Below are 18891 nucleotides of genomic sequence, written 5' to 3' on the forward strand. Positions count from 1 at the left end.
TGTGTGTGCGTGCCTTCGACCCGTGACCTCATCGTGTCCTCGGCAGCCGGACGATGAGAACAAAGTCTCGTGTCATCGTCTTCTCCTCGGGTGGCCTGAAAGTCTCTGGAGGCCTCAGTCAGTCAGTCAGTGAGGTTCAGGGTCTACAGCTGAAAACTAAAAACGAACAAACAAAAACGGGGTCCGCGTGTCAGAGACTGGAGCCGTTCAGGAGGCACACCTCTTCCTCCTCCTCCTCCTCCTCCTCCTCGTTGCCCCCTCCACCCCAGCCGTCCTGGAAAGAGCGGATCAGTTGAACATGATGGACTCTGGATCCTGATTTGCCATTTGAGCCATGTGACGAAGGATATCTTTTTTTGTGATAATACCAAGAAGCCGCCTGCAGAGGGAGACAAAGAGGGACAGAAGCATGAGGAGGTGGTGGCGGCGGTGTTGGTGGTTGGCAGCTCAAGTAAAGCAGGAAACAATAAAAACATCATGTTTTTGTTGGCAAAAACAGAGAATCGCATGGTTTCATTTTGGCTCTGGTATGACATTAATTATATGAATCTGTGTCAGAATGAGGCCAACAAAAGCACGAGTCCCTGAGGAAGCAAAAGTCAGCAGCAGGAGGTGGAAGAGGAAAAAGGCAGGTGAGAAACAGCACCCAGCTTCCCCCGCTTCAGACCCCTGCCACAGCCGTTTGAGATTTGCTGCTGAGCAAAAGGAGGAGCTGGATCCTTCAGAGGAGACAGGAAGCAGTGAACAGGAGTAAAGTCAGAGGAGCAGAGGAAGAGGCGGTGCCCATCACAGGAGTCGGGACATTTCTATCTTTTACCTTTTCGTTTTATTCAGTCCAATTTAAAGCTTTTGCAATAAGATCAGACAGCAAACATCACAGTGATGTGCAAAAGTCTCGAGCCAGCATCACTTCTTTATATTTTGTTTCCAAGCAGTCCGGCTTTTGTATTTTTTAAAGTGCTCTTGAGCAACAGTTCTCCAGTCTTTTTTGAAGGCCTTTCAAAGTTTTTCATTGGATGCTTTTTCACTCATTTTCAGTCCTTGTACTTGACCATTTTCACAGGAATGCTTTGTTCGTTGGGCTGCGTAACACTGGTTCATCCTTTGATATTTTACAGGTTCATGATGTGCCTACACGTAATTGACAACTTGTATCTTTAGACACTTTGTTACTGCCTGTCACAAAAACACATCAATTGCTCCTGTTCTTTAAACCTGTGAGAAATATTTCTAATGTTTGACATTTTTCAAAGGGCTTTCTGTAACATCATTTTCATAATACGAAGCCCTGAATGTCTGACAGGTGACAGAGTCCCCGTTGGTAACCAGGCGACAGTGTCACATTAAAGGGCCGTTCACACAGGAAGTGACTCACTTTAAAGCATCATTGGTTGCTAGTGGAGAGTCCAAGCTCCAGTTGCCAAGGTAACCCTCTAATCTGTTTACCACTCTGTCATATATCAATCAGCAGTGCACTTCGCCCTCATTTCTAGTCGATCGCCTCAAAGATTAACTCTCGACAGACCCGCTTTGTGTCGCCAGCGGTTATATCGCTCGCATGAAGTCAGTCATCATGGGTCTGTGGAGAGGAACAACATTCTGACTCCAATTTCATTAAAAATGTAATCATGTTTATTTCAGATTGCTAAAAAAAACTTAATGGTGAAGGGTTTGAACTGTGTAGAGCCAGAAAGTCTACATCGCCCAGTCGTTGCACAGAAAAACGTTCAAAGTCTGTTTTTTAGTGTGAAATTCCACATTTTAGGATTGATTTTCCCTTCCAGGTTGCATTGCTGATTTCTCTTTTCCTGAAAGTTTCCACAAAACACAGGTGACTTCAAGTTGTGATAAATTACAGCTCATTTCATAATCATGTTTCAATAGCGATTTCTGACTCCTGTGATGAATCCACCTCGCAGCACTACGGAGCACTTTCTCTCTGTATGACACTGTAAAGGATTTAGTCAGTCAGCTGAGGCCATTAAGGACTAACACGGCAGCTTTTTAAACACCGGCAATGCTCCTGCTGACTGCAGTGAGGTCAGGTGAAGAGGAGAAACAGCTGAGAGCAGTGAGAAGAAGAAGCAGTGAGCTATGTGACTCCTACAGAGCTCAAATCATGTAGAGCTGGGTCCAAAGAGCTCAGTGTGCTTTGTGTTAATGCAGTCAGGTGACCACAAGGAGTTCATGCGTTTATGATTAATCGTGATCTTCAGCTGCGTTTTGACCCTAGAAGGCAAATAATTGAAAGCGAACCCAGGTCTGAGTGGGTGGAGCTGAGGTACCTGTGGAGGGCGGAGGTGTGAAGCAGCAGTCACACAGATCAGACCTGGGTTCCCCCGCCGGCCGATCAGACCGGCAGCAGAGGCTCGGGAAGCCAGGTGCAGATCAGAGTGGGTCAGGTGAAGAGTGACCACAATGTTTCCAGTTAAACCAGCAGTGACCTGCCCCAGCTAATTTCAGGTAAAAATCTGGGCCAGGAAGTGAGCGTAGCACCACCTGCACTAACATTACAACACATTAATAATAAAGCAGCCTGTAACTGTGCTGTACACCTGACTCTTCTCTGCGTGCACAGCAAGGTCATAAATCTGTGCTGCAGACCGTCATTATTCCTCTGGTGCTGATACACGAGTGTGCGAGCTGCAGTTTACGTGTGCAGCCATGTTAGCTGATAAACGAGCCCTCCATCCTTTCGTCCACACTCGGACGTTTCTAACGTCTGATACGATGGCACCAAAAATACTGAAGCTTCAAAATCTGGAAACAGAAGCAGATGGGTGGTGTCACAGTAGCTGATGTAGCCATGTTGCTTATTACAGATTATTATATCAACTGGAGCTTGTGCAAATGGTGTTTTTTGTGTGTTTCTAATGACAATATACACAATTTACTTATAATTTACTTTAAAAGTTTCTATTTTCCTTCCTATTGCTTCTCATAATCGTGCTTTTTTAACATTTACTCCAGAGTATATTCTAACACCTTCTCCATGTCTGCTGTGGGCCCACACGCAGAAGGCAGGACACTGCTGGCTCAGAGGAAACATCGGCAGGTTAAAGAACAGGATTAGTAATCACTTCATAAAAGGAATCATGTGATCATCGCACGCTAGCTACATAAGCTACAGCACTACTGGCACCAGTCAACACAACATCGTCACTCCACCACGCGCACTACCACTACAGGATGAGGGGGATTATAGGAATGAGTCGCATCACTACAGACTTGCCCCCCTCCCTCCCTCCTACTAACATCCACCCCCTTCAATCTTTAAAAGGACTAAAGCAACGGTGGTCCGCTTTCCCAAGGCGGCTAACTACTCGCCCAGTCGTTGCACAGGTGACGGCTCACATGTCGTTGATCTGTGGAGCCCCAGGGGCGGTTGTGGTTGAGAGGGGAGGGGTTTAAAAAAAAAAGGGGGGGGGGGGAGGGAAAAAGCAGTCGTTAATGAAAACAGAAAACTTTGGGTGGCTGAACTTGAAATGACTTCTGTTGTGAGGGGGAGATGGGAAACACACAACAGGCTTCATGGTTACACGACTGCACACATGCTGAGTGTCTCTGATCACACAGTCAGCCAGGAACACAACAGGGTGCTGTGAGTGAACGGGGCTAGCACGAAACAGCTACTGTGTGTACAAATGCAGGTCGATGGGATGAACTCTGCTCTGTGGGAATCTACTGAGCCCCTTTCAGACACCGTCAGCAGCACTCGTCACACGTCTGCTAAACTACCGTTTACTTTTAAAAACCAGGAAATCACTGTTTCAGTTAATATCAGTCAATTCATGTTAAACATCTTTTACTGAATAGTGTTGAAAATCTCAAGCCGTGTGAAACAAAATGTCCACGAAAAGCAAAAGAGTGCGTCTGAATCTGGATTAGTGACGGAGAACTGTGCATAAAATCCAGAGTTTTACAGCGACTACAACGTGCCATCATTGTTCATCACACACAATCACTAGCTCAGCCTGCTTTATAGCCTGAAGTATCTCAGTTATCAGCCACAGTGTTAGTTTATGACTCACTTCTGTTTGCTTACACACTCCATGCAAACTGCAGCTTTTAAGTGGTGCGTGTGCATTAACGCACTTTATGGATGCAAACAGTTTTAGGGAGGGCGATGCTCGTTATCTTTACTATCAATTAATACTTAATGGACACCGTTTTTTCTAGACCGATATTAAAACGTGTAACAGAGTTTGTTTACTCTGATGCAGCTGCTCAGGTGCGCTCAGAGGCTCTGGTGGTTTCCCCACTAATGTGTTTGAAGTTGAAGGTTTTGAGTGTAAGAGGCATATCTGATCAAATCAAGGCCCAGATCATGCCACAACCTGGCTCGATGAATATCTTCAGGTTCTCAGTAAACTCTGATTTATGTCCCAAACTAAACACACAGTTAAGTCAAAGGACAGCAAAAAGGACGTTCAGGCACTAAATGTAAGAGAGGCAGCTTTATCCACCTGCCACGAGGCTCTGTTTGACTCCAAAAAGCAAAAACACGAAAGCCACAGAAAGAGAAGAGAGTCATTTAACTTAAATAGCCATGCAGCTGAAACACAGTGTGCTTCTCCTTGAGCCAAATATCAAAGTAATGGAGTTGAAAGCAAAGATAAGCTTTGTTTTCATGTGCAGCTGGTTTTATGCCACAAAGCTGGGCTGTACGGCGCAGAAAAACTACATGATGACAGATGCTTTACTTTTCAACTGAAGCTTCCTCCATCATCTAAAATCAGTCATTTTTTCCCTTTTACATCAGGATACAGTCTAGTTTTATTAAATGCTTCGCACTACCAGAAGCTACTGTTGTCATGAGTTTGAGGTGTTTATGTGCTGGACTAAACCAGAGTTATGACGGTTTTGTGTTTTCTGATTAGTTTCAGCGTCGACTTCAGTTTAGTTTGTTCTGTTGAGTTTTAGTTTAGTTGCCGTTAGTCATAACGCTCAGTTTTAATTTTATGAGTGATTAAAATACTGAAGTTTAACTGTCAGGGGTAAGATTCAGCATTTTCCTTTGTTTTTTAAGTAAAATTAATAATATTAGTTCATTCTTTGTGTTTTTTGCTGCTTTTAAACTACTTTTAGTTTTTATTAACAATAACCTTGAACTAAGCGTTTTAACGGTTATTAGACTTTTTCCTTGAGGACCAAATGACAAGTTTGATGAAGGCTGTGTTGTTTATATTACAGGACGTCAATAAACTCTGTTGTCCAGTTTCTCAGACATGAGAAGCTGCCATGCCTGAGCAGCTGAGCCTTTGTCTGGCCCTTCGTGTGACTCCCACTGCGTCCAACACGAGTCACAGTAAGCGCTGAAGCTCGTGTCTGAAAGGGGCTCTGAACTGATGTGGGTGACAGTTCCCATCGAGGTCCAACATTACAGGACCAGCCTAATGCTTCTCTACGCGATGTCCCCGAAACTGCTACAGCTACCATGAAGATGGAGGTCAGACTAGTCTGTCTACGCATGTTTGGCTTCATTAGAGGTAAATCCACAACAAACAAACCCAGGAGCAGAAAAGTGCTTGAAGTAAGGAAGAGGGCAGGAAGTCTGGATGTTTTAGCCGGGAACTGCCATCAGCTTTTCACACTACACTTCATGCATCCCCCCCTCCCCTCCCCTAAGAGGCAGAGCCTAAGAGACAGGTGCAAAAAAAAAAAAAAAAAAGTGGGGGAACAGATCACGTGTGAAAGGGGCGGGGCTAGTCACCAGGGGCGGCGTGTGCTGCTTGAGCTCCTCCAGATGCTCTAATATATTCTTCTTAGTGATGATGCCCAACACAATCCTGAAACACACACCTGTTACTCAGCAGACTGCCCAAAACAACAACAACAGACAGACACAGAGAGAACACACAGCAGCAGTACACAATAAACACAACAAAAAATACAACTCAAAACTAACAAAACTAAACAAGCAAATACAACTAAAGCTATAAATGAATTCAAAGTGTAATAATAAAAGAATAACGGTTTAATTACTCATAATATGACTGATTCTTCTGTCAACAAATCCCATGAAGAGGGATTTTACACTCATCTGCCACTTTATTAGGTACACCTGTTAGACTGCTCGTGGCACTGCCATCCTGGATGTGCAGCAGACAGATGTGCAGCAACTGTGTGAACTTCTCATGTCAACATGGACGAAAATCTCGGTAATGTTTTAAACACCTTGTTGAAGCAGCTGTGAAGACGAACCTGGGTCACACCCAGTACTAGCCAGGTGTACCTAATAAAGTGTACAGTGTCTTTTGTAAGCTGTAAAAAAGATTACGTTACAGCAGAGTATCAGACAGGTGCATTAAATGACTTTAGGTTTATCCAACGCGAATGTAAGAATCATTAAGAACCAGCATTTATTAGCAGCTAATAATAATCCAACCAATGAACCTAATCCCTCTAATCTCTGTAGGATTGCTCAGTGTTTTATAAGTACTTGTTTTTCAATCATTGTGTAACGTTGTTCTTCTTCATACGTATAAAGGAGGCCTTGCTCCTTCCTTACTCTTACAGGAGTGAGTGTTCATATTTAACATTTTAAATTATGAGATAAGTGTGTGACTCTGAGCCACAAACTCAGCATTCGGACTGCTCTATGTGCTCAGTTCTTTCTGTGTTTTGCTCTGTATGACATCACTGTCTATCACTAAAACAGTCATCTCAGGAACTGAGCAAATCCCCTGCTGTTCAAACCTTCTGCTTAGGAGGGGCAGCCAATGAGAAGGAAGCTGGCTAAAGTAGCTGCCTATATTCAGGTGGATGAAGACCCAGTATCAGATAAATACAGATTATTCTGAACTATTAATCAAGCAAAGCTACTCTAGCAAATCCCAATAACAATAGAAGGAAAGATCGTAATAAATTTACATCTTTAAATCATCCTGAACCTCCTTCGTGACTGACAGTTTAGGTCTTTTCATGAGATTTGTTGACAACAACAAAAATATGAAAAATAAAAAAAAACTAGTGTCATTATTTAAGAAATAAATAAAAGGTTAATCCTAAAAAAGGTAAATGAAACAAACACTGCTGCACAGTTCCTCTCCAGTGATCATCACAGCAAATTAACACGGTCTGTCTCGTAGTTTCAACATCGCACATCTGCAAAGACCCAAACAGACCGGATCTCCTGCAGGCGTCTCCACACGTGGACGAGACTTTACGTTTAAATTAGTTTCACTGAAGGTTTCTCGCGGAGGTAAAACCTTTAACGTTCCTCCTCAGATTCAGACCACACATCAGCTCCCCTTACTGTCTATACTCCCACTGCGTGACACCTGTTATGTGTTTGTGGTTAGTTTCCGTCAGCAGCTCCGCCTCTCCTGTAAAGGAGACCGTCACTGCTCACCGGGAGGATAAAAGGAGGTGCAGCACAGCGATTAGGCCAGGCCATGCAGATTACAGCATAAATCCAGGGATCCCAGAGCTCATGCAACACCAGACAGTGTGTGTGTGTGTGTGTGTGTGTGTGTGTGTGTGTGTGTGTGTGTGTGTGTGTGTGTGCGTGCGTGTTAAGCAATCACTACATCAGAAACAACGATGTGAGGCGGATCCACCTTCAGCTCCTACAGCACCTCCTTCCTTCCGAGACACACTTACCCGTTGTGAGTAACCAGGCACTGGCGCAGACCCAGCTTCCTGAAAATGTCCACCACGATCTCCATGGGGGTGTGGTCAGTGACGGTGAAGGGGCTCATGTCCAGGATGGAGCGAAGCTTGAGGGGTCGAGGGCTGTCGGCAGGCAGCGTGGGTGCATGCTGGGTGAAGTACACCCTTGAGTTCAGCACGATGCCCTCCTGTTTGCGGCGTGCGTTCTCTGTAGAGATATGAAAAGCATTCACTTTACACCATCTTTAAACTCCAGAAGGTCACGGGGGGTTCAGGTGTTGTCTCTCCAGTCTTACCTATAGCGATTGTGATGTCTCTGCGCAGAGCGAAGCCCACTAGCCTCTGGGACTCCTTAGACACGATCACAGGGAAACCATTATAACTGGTTTCATTGATAACGCCCTGCAGCTCCTCCACAGTCAGGTCGTCCTGCGTGAGCACTGCCAACGGCGGGTCGTTGCGTCGGGGCCTCATCACCTCCCGGGCCAGCGTGGTGTGCGTGAACTCCTCCTTTGAATCCAGGAAGGGGTATCCGTTCAGTCGGATGTGGGCCTCGTAGATTCCCTCTCGACCGAATGCATCGCCCACCCATTTGCTGGTCATCACGGCGGCCATGAGGGGGACGATGTACTCCAGCCCGCCGGTCAGCTCGAACACGATGATGACGAGGGAGACAGTCATACGAGTCACTCCACCTACAGAGGGAGGAAGGCATGACAGTAACACGCATTAAACTACGACTCCAACTAAACAAGTGTTTATTTCTGTAACAGATGAGGCAAAGCTACACATCCCTGATCACATGTTACTCACAGTGAGTAACATGTTCTGACACAGCCAGTTATTGCAATAGCAGCAGGATATCTCATATATGCTCATCACCCGCCCCTCGGTGCTGAAACGTGAAGGCTTTGGCACAAACTGGTGGCAAAGCTTAACAATCCCATTAAGTGCTGACTCACCCAGGCACGCTGCAGCTCCCACCATAGCGTAGAGCCCTGGAGTGATGCAGTCAGCTCCGACTTCGCACCACTCTTTGAACAGGAACCAGTCGTGGTGATAATATGCAAGCTGCTCCATGGCAATGCCAACAATCCGCCCCGCGATCGCCCCGATGGCCATGCTGGGGATGAACAAACCCGACGGCACCTAACGATGAGAAAGGAACATGTTTCAGTGCTGATGAAGACTCGCAGGGCAAAACATCTGCTTCATTATTAAGGAAAAAATCTCTCACCTTGAGTCCAAATGTGAATATAGTCATGATGATTTTAAAGATGAGCGCCAGGCACAGCTGCCACATGGCCGAGTAGACGCCGGGCCCCGCCGGCTGGTCATCAGAGAAGGCTTTGGTGCCGTTCATCTGGCTGCGGTACTGACAGAGCTGCGAAGACTCCAGCGGACCGCAGTCGGTGAACAGCTCCTTTATCAGCTCGCTGGTGTTCTTACGCGTGTAAGGGTTTGGGAAAGCAACCACCGCAGTGATGGCCGCCACCAGGATCACCTCCAACACCGGGTACCTGCCTACAGAGCGAGACAGAGGTTTGTGTGAAACGCCTCAAATGCAGATTAAACACTGTTGCTCTGCTTCATGGAAAGATGCTTGTATACATTTGATTTTAAGAAAAGAGGATTTTAAAATTCAGACACGGCAATGTGGACTCACTAAAATCATAAAAAGCACATGAGAGGAGAGTATCGACTGATAGAAACAGTCTTTACTCCATTTCACTTTTTTCCACCATTAAGCTCTCAGTAAAAGTTTGAAATGGTGAGGTCACCACGAGGTCACATCATACCGAAACGTGTCGACTTGCGCCGCCGGCACCAGGCGATGTTGGCTTTGATGAAGAAGGCGCCCCAGAGGCCCCCGAACACTCCCAGCAGGATGAACGGGAGGAGCTCAAACAGGTACCATGGCGTGTGGTACTCCACGTAGAACAGCACCAGGCGGCTGTTCCCAAACGGGTTAATGGAGCGAAGCACGAAGGCCGCCACCAGGGCCGCAAAGAAGGAGCGCCACAACGTCTTTAGAGGGAAATAGTAGCTCACCTGAAGGAGAGAGGAGAGCACTGGTGGATTAATACTGTTGCTGTTACCATCACATTAAAACAACACCACATAGTAACTTGTTTAAGTGCTGATGCACCTCCTCTAAGCTGAAGAGGACTCCCCCGATTGGTGCTCCAAAAGCAACAGACACCCCGGCAGCTGACGCGGCAGAGAGAACCTGAGAGCACAAAACAAACACACCTCAGCACCAGCGCCGGGCTCGTTCACACAGGCACAAACTACTAAAAACACTCGTACGTATTAAGCATTTATTACTCGTGCTACAGGGACTTGGACTTTTTTGCTCTCACCTCTCGTTTCTTGGCCTCGTTCTTGCTGTACTTGGGGAAGAGGTAGGAGAAGATGTTCCCACAGCAGCAGGCCACGTGGACCAGGGGGCCCTCTTTCCCCAGGCTCAGGCCCGACGCCACAGCCAACACCAGAGTGATGGTTTTGATCATCAAGGTCCACTTGCCCAGATATCCCCGGATGATGAACCCACTCAGGATGGTCTTGATCTATGGCAGAGGCAGGAGTGAGGAAAGCCAGGTGCTCAGGATCAGACACGTAAACACATGAAAGTTAAAATGAAATAATGACATAAATTCACTGGGTTGTTAGTTGAGCTGCATCTCTGCTTTCAGGTCATTGTCTAATACGTGCTGCTTTTGTGTTTCCATGGCAACAAAGAGCCCCCCCCCCTTTTTTTTTCTTAGCAGTAAAATATTTCACATCTCCCAGCTGAATTAATAATTTTTAAGTGCTTCAGTACATTAAAAGATCCTGAAACCCATCAGACTCTTTCACAGAGTCACCGGGAGACAAATCGATCACCCAGCGAACAGTCGAACAACATTTCCCATTTAAGGGTTCAAGGATTTCCTTCATGCACATCAATGTATCACCAGAAGAGGTTAAAATGAAGAAAGTTTCAGCTGTACCAGGACTTACAAAAGCAATGTTTTCCTCACCTCTGGGATCCCTGAGCCGCAGGCGTACGGCGCAAACACCTTAACCAGACAAACTGCCAGGAAGGCGAAGGACAGAGCCCAGTAGATGTACATGAAATAGTTCATGATGTACGAGCCGGGGCCCTGCAGAGAGGGGCGGATGAAGAGGGAGGGAAAAGTTAAAGAGTGGAAGAAAAACGTCCAAACCTTCAATAAAAAAAAAAAACAAACTCGTGTGGACGCCTGAGACTACGTCTGCCCTTATGTGTCAGTGTCACTGCAGTCAGCTCATGAGAAAAGGTGCAAAGCTTTTGCAAACTGTCTACTTTTTAATTGAAAATTTTTTTTAATGAATTTGAACAACAAGGGTTTTATTTTTGCATCGTTGCTTAGAAGCCGTAGCCTCTTGGTCTCACTGCAGTGACGAATACGTACTGCAGAAAATGTCTGGTTTTAAATCGACAGCATGCGCTCCCTTTCATGTGCCCGTGTTCCTCTACCTCAGCCTGCCCCAGTATTAGCTCAGCCCAGCTCTTCCACTGAGGACACTTGTCCCTCTCAGCGAAGGTGGTCTCATTGGACGTCCAGCAGCACTGCTCGTGGTTGAACCACAAGGCGCTCAGACACACGCCCTCCTTCAGGTCGTTCATCCAATCAGCAGCAATGTCAATCAGGCCAGCCAAAGCACCTGGCGGGAGGAGGGAACCAGGAAAAGAAAGGAAATAAAAGGGCAAAGAAGTGAAGGCAGGGACGAGTGGGAAAGGTGAAGAACAGAAAAACAGAGAGAGAGATGAGTTCCTAACTACACTACCAGGCTTACTACCTGACAAAGATGTTTTCAGCTGATTTAACAATAATTCTGAGAAACATCCTCACTGAATATGAACCTAAACGCACACTAGAAAACTCTGCAGCAAATCTTCACATTAGACGATCTTCAGCTCTCAATGCATAAATATTACAGCACAAAAATCAGTGTCTGACTTAAACAGCAAAGCTTCTTTCGGCTGCTCCTTTATTCACAAACCTTGCCACAGTGGAAAGATTCACATGTTTGATCTGACAGATGTTTAATGCCTGATACCTGGATATCCTGATACTGGGATCTGTGTCTCCTCCTGTTCTCTAACCAGTGACCTTTGGCATGTAAGGGGACTGTGTGGCTGACATTTTCATATCAGATGGATCTTTGTAAACATCACAGGCTCGCTGACCTTCACGTGACTGAGTGCAGCCACATTTCTAGATTTCTACATATTATTACCATCATTTTATCCGCCTACTTCTCCCACAACCTGTCAGTTTTTTGGGGAGAGTGGGGAAAAGGCCTGTTGGTGTGATAAAGACAATGGAAAGTGGTATCTGTAATAATTATCTCATTTCAAAAGGCTGTATTTTATGAAGTAATGGACATTTTAGGCCCTAAAACAGCTCAGTCACCCCAGTTTTAAATCTATATAATGTGATATCACAGTGCAGAGCTTCTTTTACACAAAGAGCCCAACAGGCATACTCATTTTCACTCATTTCTCCCCTCTGTAGCCTGGACCTTTTCATAACTACTCCACTTTGACTAGCTCAGCTAGAAAAAGATTTTCTGTTATTTAGTGGCCATAAAACACACACGGCGAGGATTTCATGGCTCTGAGATGTGTCACGTGGGGCTCTGCAGGAAGAACAGTGTGCTTATAAGAGGTGGGTGAGCGAAAGCACAAGACAGTGAACAAGAGAAAGACTGAGTGTGAGCTGCCTGAGGCAAAGCATGTGAGAGTCACCGGCAGGGCAGATAAGAGCTGTGTGCACTTTAGTACCACATGTGTGTTACCTGATGCCAAGCCAGTGAGCGTCACCACCAGCCAGCCGGACCAAGCGTCGTACAGGCTCTTGGTGAACTCCCATGCAGACTCCTTTTTCTTACTATTGATCTGTATCAACACACACAAAAGACTCAATAACAAGCATCGATGGCTAAAAATAAAACTATTAGATCAACTTACAGTGAGATTAATGCAAGTGAGGGAAAGGTTAACAATACCTCATCAGCCTTTTACAGCTGAGGGGTAAAAACAGTGACCTTCAGTGACAATACACCACCTCTACACTGTTGCCTCAATATAACAGTCAGCTGAGGGGCGGAGAACACCGGGTATGCAAATAACATTCAGATTGTCCTGCAGTAAAACACTTGGATAAAAGTGTTGGCAGACCCGAAATGTGCTCATGACCAACTGAAGGGCCGTAAAATCTCCCACACACTTAGCCCATGAATGCTAGTGGTGGATAAGAAGTTGATCTTTTATTTATAATTTGGAAACTGTGGTCGAGTTTGTATAAATTAAAAACATAAGACGGGATCATTTTTGTTGGAACTTCTGCTGGTAAAGTTTTGAGTTTCTCTGAGTACATAAGTGTTGTTTACCCTCTCTGTTAAGCCATCAGAGCAGTAGGTGCTGATCCTACCTGACATTTCTTTCTTTTATGTGACCCAAACAAACTGTTTCTACAACAGGAAGTGCATAACACAGTGGTGGGAAACGCATCTTTTTTTCTTTCTTTAAATTAAGTAGGGCTGTTTGTGGCCCGTGAAGAAGAATATTTTCTTTCCAAAATATTAAAAATATTTGTCTGTCTCTGGGTGGAAGCTCTGACAGGTTTTCTAATATACATACAAACTGGTTATTATATCAAAGTATAAAAATTTTTGCTCGAAGCTGAAAAGTTTTTATTTTTTGAGCTGGTTTGGCGTCGGGGTCCTCACCTTCCGGTGTCTCTCGCGGTCCTTGCACTTCTCACGGACCCAGTCGATGGTGTGAAAGTCATCGTAGGTCCCAACACCAGGGATGGGCTCCTCTAGGAAGTCCAGCAGGTGGGTGGAGCTGCTGGGAGCCCCGCCCCCGTTCGACATGGCGTAGTTAGATCCTGAAGAAAAAACAACAAGCACAAGTTCACGGTCCAATTTTTTAAAAGAAGACTATTGACATTTAAAACATATTTGAAAGAGTAAAAAACAAGAAATATGATTTTTTTCCCCCACAATGTATGAAACCAGAAGGCTGTGTGAGCAGGCTTACAGTGTTACACCATACATCAGTCTGATGACTTTTCAAACGATACATTTTGGCAGTTTATACTTCTGATTCTTACATATAATCCTTGAAAAAAAGAAAGAAAGAGATCCATCACAGTGCTGCCTCGGCTGCATTAGAGTTACACCTCCTCCATAATCGAGCCCCATCACAAGCACCGCAGAGATCACCGCACGTCCATCACTGAGATTTAATGAGACTGCTGGAAACACTGCAGCCCATCACCTCATGTGGAACAAAACCCATAACTAATCATAACAGCTTACCTCTACAAACTAGATGTAACCATTAAAGGCCATTACATTTTAAATATATTTATGTATGTTTAGGTTTGCTTTGAGGGTAAAAGCCATTTTGAATTCTGCTTCACTGGTCCACAGGCTGCAGGACCATGTGACTCCCTTCAGGCCAAATAACCACTTCTATCTTGTAAGTAATGACTTGAACATGACTTGGATTATTATCAGGAAAAATTCATTAATGATAAGCGAAACAGCAGCAAACATTGTTAGCCGAATACTATATGAACACCCATATAGTATTCAGAGATGGGCCGATCCTCTCATTCTGTGCAATGACTTTGCTCATTATGCTGGGACGAGACGCCGGCAGTCACTGGTTAGGTCTGACCTGCTCTGGCAGGACGGACATGCTCAGTATGAACACAGAACAAAACATACTGAGTCATCTGCACACAGACGCACACACATCAGGGCGAGTTGAGGGGCCGATTCTCTGCGTCTTATCTGAGAAGCATCACAGGCTTTACACGGCTGACATTTCTCTTTGCTGCCTGAGGCGGCGGCGTGATGAGAAACGATCTCTGATGTACAACAGCGACCTGTGGGAGACTTTAAAATCCCTCCACAACATCCGTATAATGCAGCAGGTTTCCTTAAGAGCGCCATTTAGTTTGTTTAACTTGGGACAAAGCCTGTTTGAGAAATCAGAGAAAAGTCCATCCTCTGACATTTAAAACTGTCAGCAAATCGAGCCCGAGCCTCCTCCTTCAGATGACACAAGTATTCATCTGAAAACAAAGACTGAACTGTGCGCAACAATCAGATTAAATGACACAACAACAAGGCCTGCAAATCCAACAAGTATAGCTCATTTCTCCTGTGTGGGGACAGTCAACAATATGAGATTAATGAACAAATACGAACATGGGTGTAATTACTGCATGTGTTAAAAACAACACCACCAAAGCAGACAGTAAGATGGCTCCAAGTCCTACCTGACCCAGCTGATAATGACGGGGACAAAAGATCCAATGTTTGTATTTTACTGTCTTTAACAGATGAGCAGCTAAACCAGGACATCTTCATAAACAAGGCTTTCAGATATTTTACTGGGACATCTAAGCAAAAAGGCTTTTTCAGATCTTCATGCTGAGCTCATTTAATACTTTGGTGCTCTCCGAGCTTCAAGATAAACACGCGGAAATACAAGATAGTCATCTTCAGAAAGTTACTCACAGGAAGTAACAAGGCTGCATGTGAGTGCAATGACACTTTCTAATATTTAGACAACTTTAAAAGACTATTTTATAAACAAACCTCACAAGTTCTGAATAGGAAACTAGAGCAGGGTCAGCACACTGTGATGAACTACTAGTAGAGCTACACTCTACTAGTACTCTACTACTAGTAGCTCAGCTTTTTGAACAAGTCTTTCTTTTTTTACTCAAGTCCAATAGAACAGAATGAGCCCCAAATGCATGTTTGGATATCTAGACAGGAACACACACACACACACACACACACACACACACACACACACACACACACACACACACACACACACACAACACACACAACACACACACACACAGCAACACACACACAAACACACACACACACACACACACACACACAGACACACACACGAGCCAATTCAGAAGCCATACTTGTCAGTATTAATTAGATGCACAGTCACCCTGACTGAAATAAAAGCGCTGCAAACATGGAAGGATAACAAAATCCCTGCAGTTCCTCTTGTGGCCACTTGAGGCCATTTCCAAAAACGAGCCAATCATGCCATGACACCACTGTTTTTGCACACAGTCCCTGAGACAAAGAGTAAAACTAAACTAAATAACTGTGTCAGAAGTTTACAACACAAATTATAATTGTTTTATTTAAGTATTTAGTAAGATATGCAAATATAATATCAGATAAATTTACCTTCAATAAAAAGAAACAGCCTACACTAGAAACAGCATTTCATTATATGGTACCCACACACAGAGAGAAGTATAAATACAGTATAAGTGCCAAACCAATCAAAACATACAACGGGGTAACTCTCATGACCTTCAGTACAGGAAACACATCAATTCCAGGCACCACAACAGAACTCCTCTTTACATTTTTAATATCTTGAGAAACTAAGAATGAACGGGGCTTATCACACAAAGGTTTGTTCATCACTGTGACCTTAAGTGGTTGGGATCATTAAAACAGATCATGAAACACATCCTCATGCTTTCCTCTGCATTCCTACACAGCCACATCATTAACTACTACTGCAGTGGGGTAACGTCAAAATCTTTCTGAGACATTAGTCCAGAGTAAAGCCCGATTCCCACAGACCTGAACGGGGCCGTAACAGAGATTCTGAAAGAGCTGCTTATTAGCTCATGTCGCTCCCTTTGAGGTTTGACAGGATGTAGGAGGAGAAGAAGCAGGGATGAAATGCTCCTGATTAGACGCTGCCTATCCTGTCCAGTGAACAGTAAGGAGTAGTGACTGTGTAAGACACTACTGCAGCTGCTGTGGAGTCAGCAGCAATAAGGAGAAGCATTACAGAGATTGTATCCGTCTCCATTTTGATTTCAGAGTGACGGTTACAGTGCGGGGATGGATTGGCTGAGTGATGGGGCGATGACTCAGTGCACAACACAAGCCTCATATGTTTGCTTTGGACAGGTCAATAAACTAGGTGCACCTATAAGGGCTCAACAAATAACAAAGGTAGAAATAAACCTTCTGTTTATGTATCGAGTTTCCTTTGACTAATCAAGGTTACATCTGCATAGTAACTACAAAAGAGTGACAAAAATCCTTCCATAATTTCAGTGGTTTTAGTTTATTGAGAACAAATTTCAATTACTTACTTTGTTTCGACACCACAAGTTGGACATCCTGTTGCTATAACAACCTCTGCTGACAGGGCTCTGCAGCATGTGCTGTTTAGCTGACATTAAATATATCAAGACAACATATTCAAATTTAAAACTCAGATTCGTAAAGGATCAAGCTCTGGAAAAAGGCCTTTACAGTTTGCAGTTTTTATTTAATGAAATGAAATGATGTCAGTTTAAGTATAATCCTAAGTTTATCTTCACCTGCCTCTTGCATCCTCAGTTGTATGTGTGGCAGAGAGGAAAACACACAGTGCATCACCAATGGACCGGCCAGAGACCGGACTGATCAGACAGCCAGCTTCATGTATGTTTGATTACGAGGCAGTCAGTTTCAGGCGAACAGTCATCACGCAGCCACATGCTAACAAGTGGTTAGCATGGAAGCTCCTCACTGTGATTGAAGATGCCATTTTGCCAGAGTAAATCAGAGGGAGACCACCTCAAAAATGAAACGATACCCTACTTAGACACTTGTATCATCCTCACGCAGCTGACACATGGACTTTTCAAAGAAGCTTACAAAGAAAAAGGCGCTAAAGCTAAAGCTATCCAGGGCTCACAGGCGGCCAGCAGCCTCGGTATGAGCAACGTATCAAAAATCGTTACAAGGATGACTGAAAAAGATTTTTAAAAAGTTGATGGCTTGTAAATACTGAACTGAAGCCTGACTCACTGTAAAAAAAACAACAACAGAATTTTGTCACAAAAAATAATTTTCTCAGAATCCTTTAGCCCTGATGTTACCCCTTAATTGAAAAAGTTATTATCCAAAATTATTATCCTGGCATCTCTGTAGATGATTCACAGCCTGACTCATGAGAGGAGTGAAAAAAAACAAACAGCCTGATTGAACAGGAAATAAAAAGACCCCAACACACAGCTGACAACTGGTTAATAAATGCTAACCACGAACACGACCACAAACAGTTTGGTTAGAGAAATGTCCAATGTTAGAACAGGTTCATCATACCACAGCCTAATGTGACCCAATTTATTTGTGTGTTGAACTCTTTTTCATGACAACGTGAAGAGCAGCACATATTACACAGAATCTAGAATCTAATCATGTCACTTCTCATTTTCATAAGAGAGAATCGAGTACACTGCACATCTAAATAGTCAAATCAGAAGTAAAGGGACTTGTATGTCACTTCCTGGACTCTAGTATCTTACCGTGAGAGTCATCTAGCGAAGTGCTCATGGATGTGGTTAACAATGTTTCCTCACATCCTTAAATTGTGCCTAACTGCGTTTCAATGTAGTCATCTAAGTCACAACCCTAACCCTCCATGCAGAAGTGGCAGCCACAGAAGCCCATAGTTGGCTCCATTTATCCTGGAGCTCAGGTTTTGCAGGTTTCCACAGCACATCGACATAACCGACACCATAAATGCTGACTACACTGGCCTCCATGTTTACGTCAGTGCACCACGTGCTGCTATTGCTCTTTTGCAGATGTGCCAGCCCATCCTTGAACCTGACAAAGGCCACATTTATAGAAAAACAAAAGAAAAAAGTGAATGCTTTACGAAAGAGACGAACTGCCTTTAATATTTTCTGCTGTCGACTGGTTTGTTGATCACAGCAGTATCTGCCTATGAATACGACGGAGGATGAAGACACGACTGCTGCTCTACACTGCAGAACCAACTGTGGCTCGATTAAGAAGGGAAACGTTTCAAAACAACAGATTTCACTGATGGAATAAACCAGACGAGCCCCTCCTGATGATGCTGCGCTTTCAGGCACTCATTAGTCCCACTGCAGGTGTGGATGGTGACGCCACGGAAAACAGAAACCAGAGGGGATTGTATGTGCGCACATTTCCAGCATCGTGCTTGGATGGTTCAGCAGACATGCAGACAATACACATGCATATTAAAAGAAGAAAAGAAAAAGAAGGCTTCAACTATGTTCCCCTGTGCATTGGCACCGCGACGCTGCGGTCCTGCATTGGAGGAAGAACGCCACGTCAGTGTGCACGGAGTCTTGCTGACAGTGGAGAACACACTTCTCTAAATGAACAGACACAGCCTTCCTG

The 18891-nt window shown here is 44.5% G+C and overlaps 1 protein-coding gene across 10 annotated transcripts in view; it reads right to left on the reverse strand.

The window, feature by feature from the left end:
- Positions 1-18891, reverse strand: part of clcn3 (chloride channel 3) — a 38783-nt gene continuing 19892 nt past the window's right edge. For 5 of the 10 annotated variants that reach the window (XM_042215479.1, XM_042215486.1, XM_042215480.1 and 2 more), the window contains 13 exons: positions 13375-13535; positions 12442-12541; positions 11117-11304; positions 10638-10760; positions 9978-10184; positions 9764-9844; positions 9414-9666; positions 8852-9138; positions 8577-8763; positions 7911-8309; positions 7606-7822; positions 5714-5789; positions 1-379 (listed from right to left, as the gene is read on the reverse strand). In XM_042215479.1, coding sequence (XP_042071413.1) covers positions 191-379; positions 5714-5789; positions 7606-7822; positions 7911-8309; positions 8577-8763; positions 8852-9138; positions 9414-9666; positions 9764-9844; positions 9978-10184; positions 10638-10760; positions 11117-11304; positions 12442-12541; positions 13375-13535 — 2468 coding nt within the window. In that variant the 3' untranslated portion in view covers positions 1-190. Of the gene's footprint in view, positions 380-955; positions 2761-3327; positions 3366-5713; positions 5790-7605; positions 7823-7910; positions 8310-8576; positions 8764-8851; positions 9139-9413; positions 9667-9763; positions 9845-9977; positions 10185-10637; positions 10761-11116; positions 11305-12441; positions 12542-13374; positions 13536-14939; positions 15390-18891 lie in introns of those variants that run through there. The other 5 variants (XM_042215484.1, XM_042215488.1, XM_042215481.1 and 2 more) reach the window with 4 other exon arrangements.

This window comes from Haplochromis burtoni, unplaced genomic scaffold (assembly GCF_018398535.1).
Source record: "Haplochromis burtoni strain Fernald_Lab_line unplaced genomic scaffold, NCSU_Asbu1 Contig_734, whole genome shotgun sequence".
Classification (NCBI taxonomy): Eukaryota; Metazoa; Chordata; class Actinopteri; order Cichliformes; family Cichlidae; genus Haplochromis; species Haplochromis burtoni.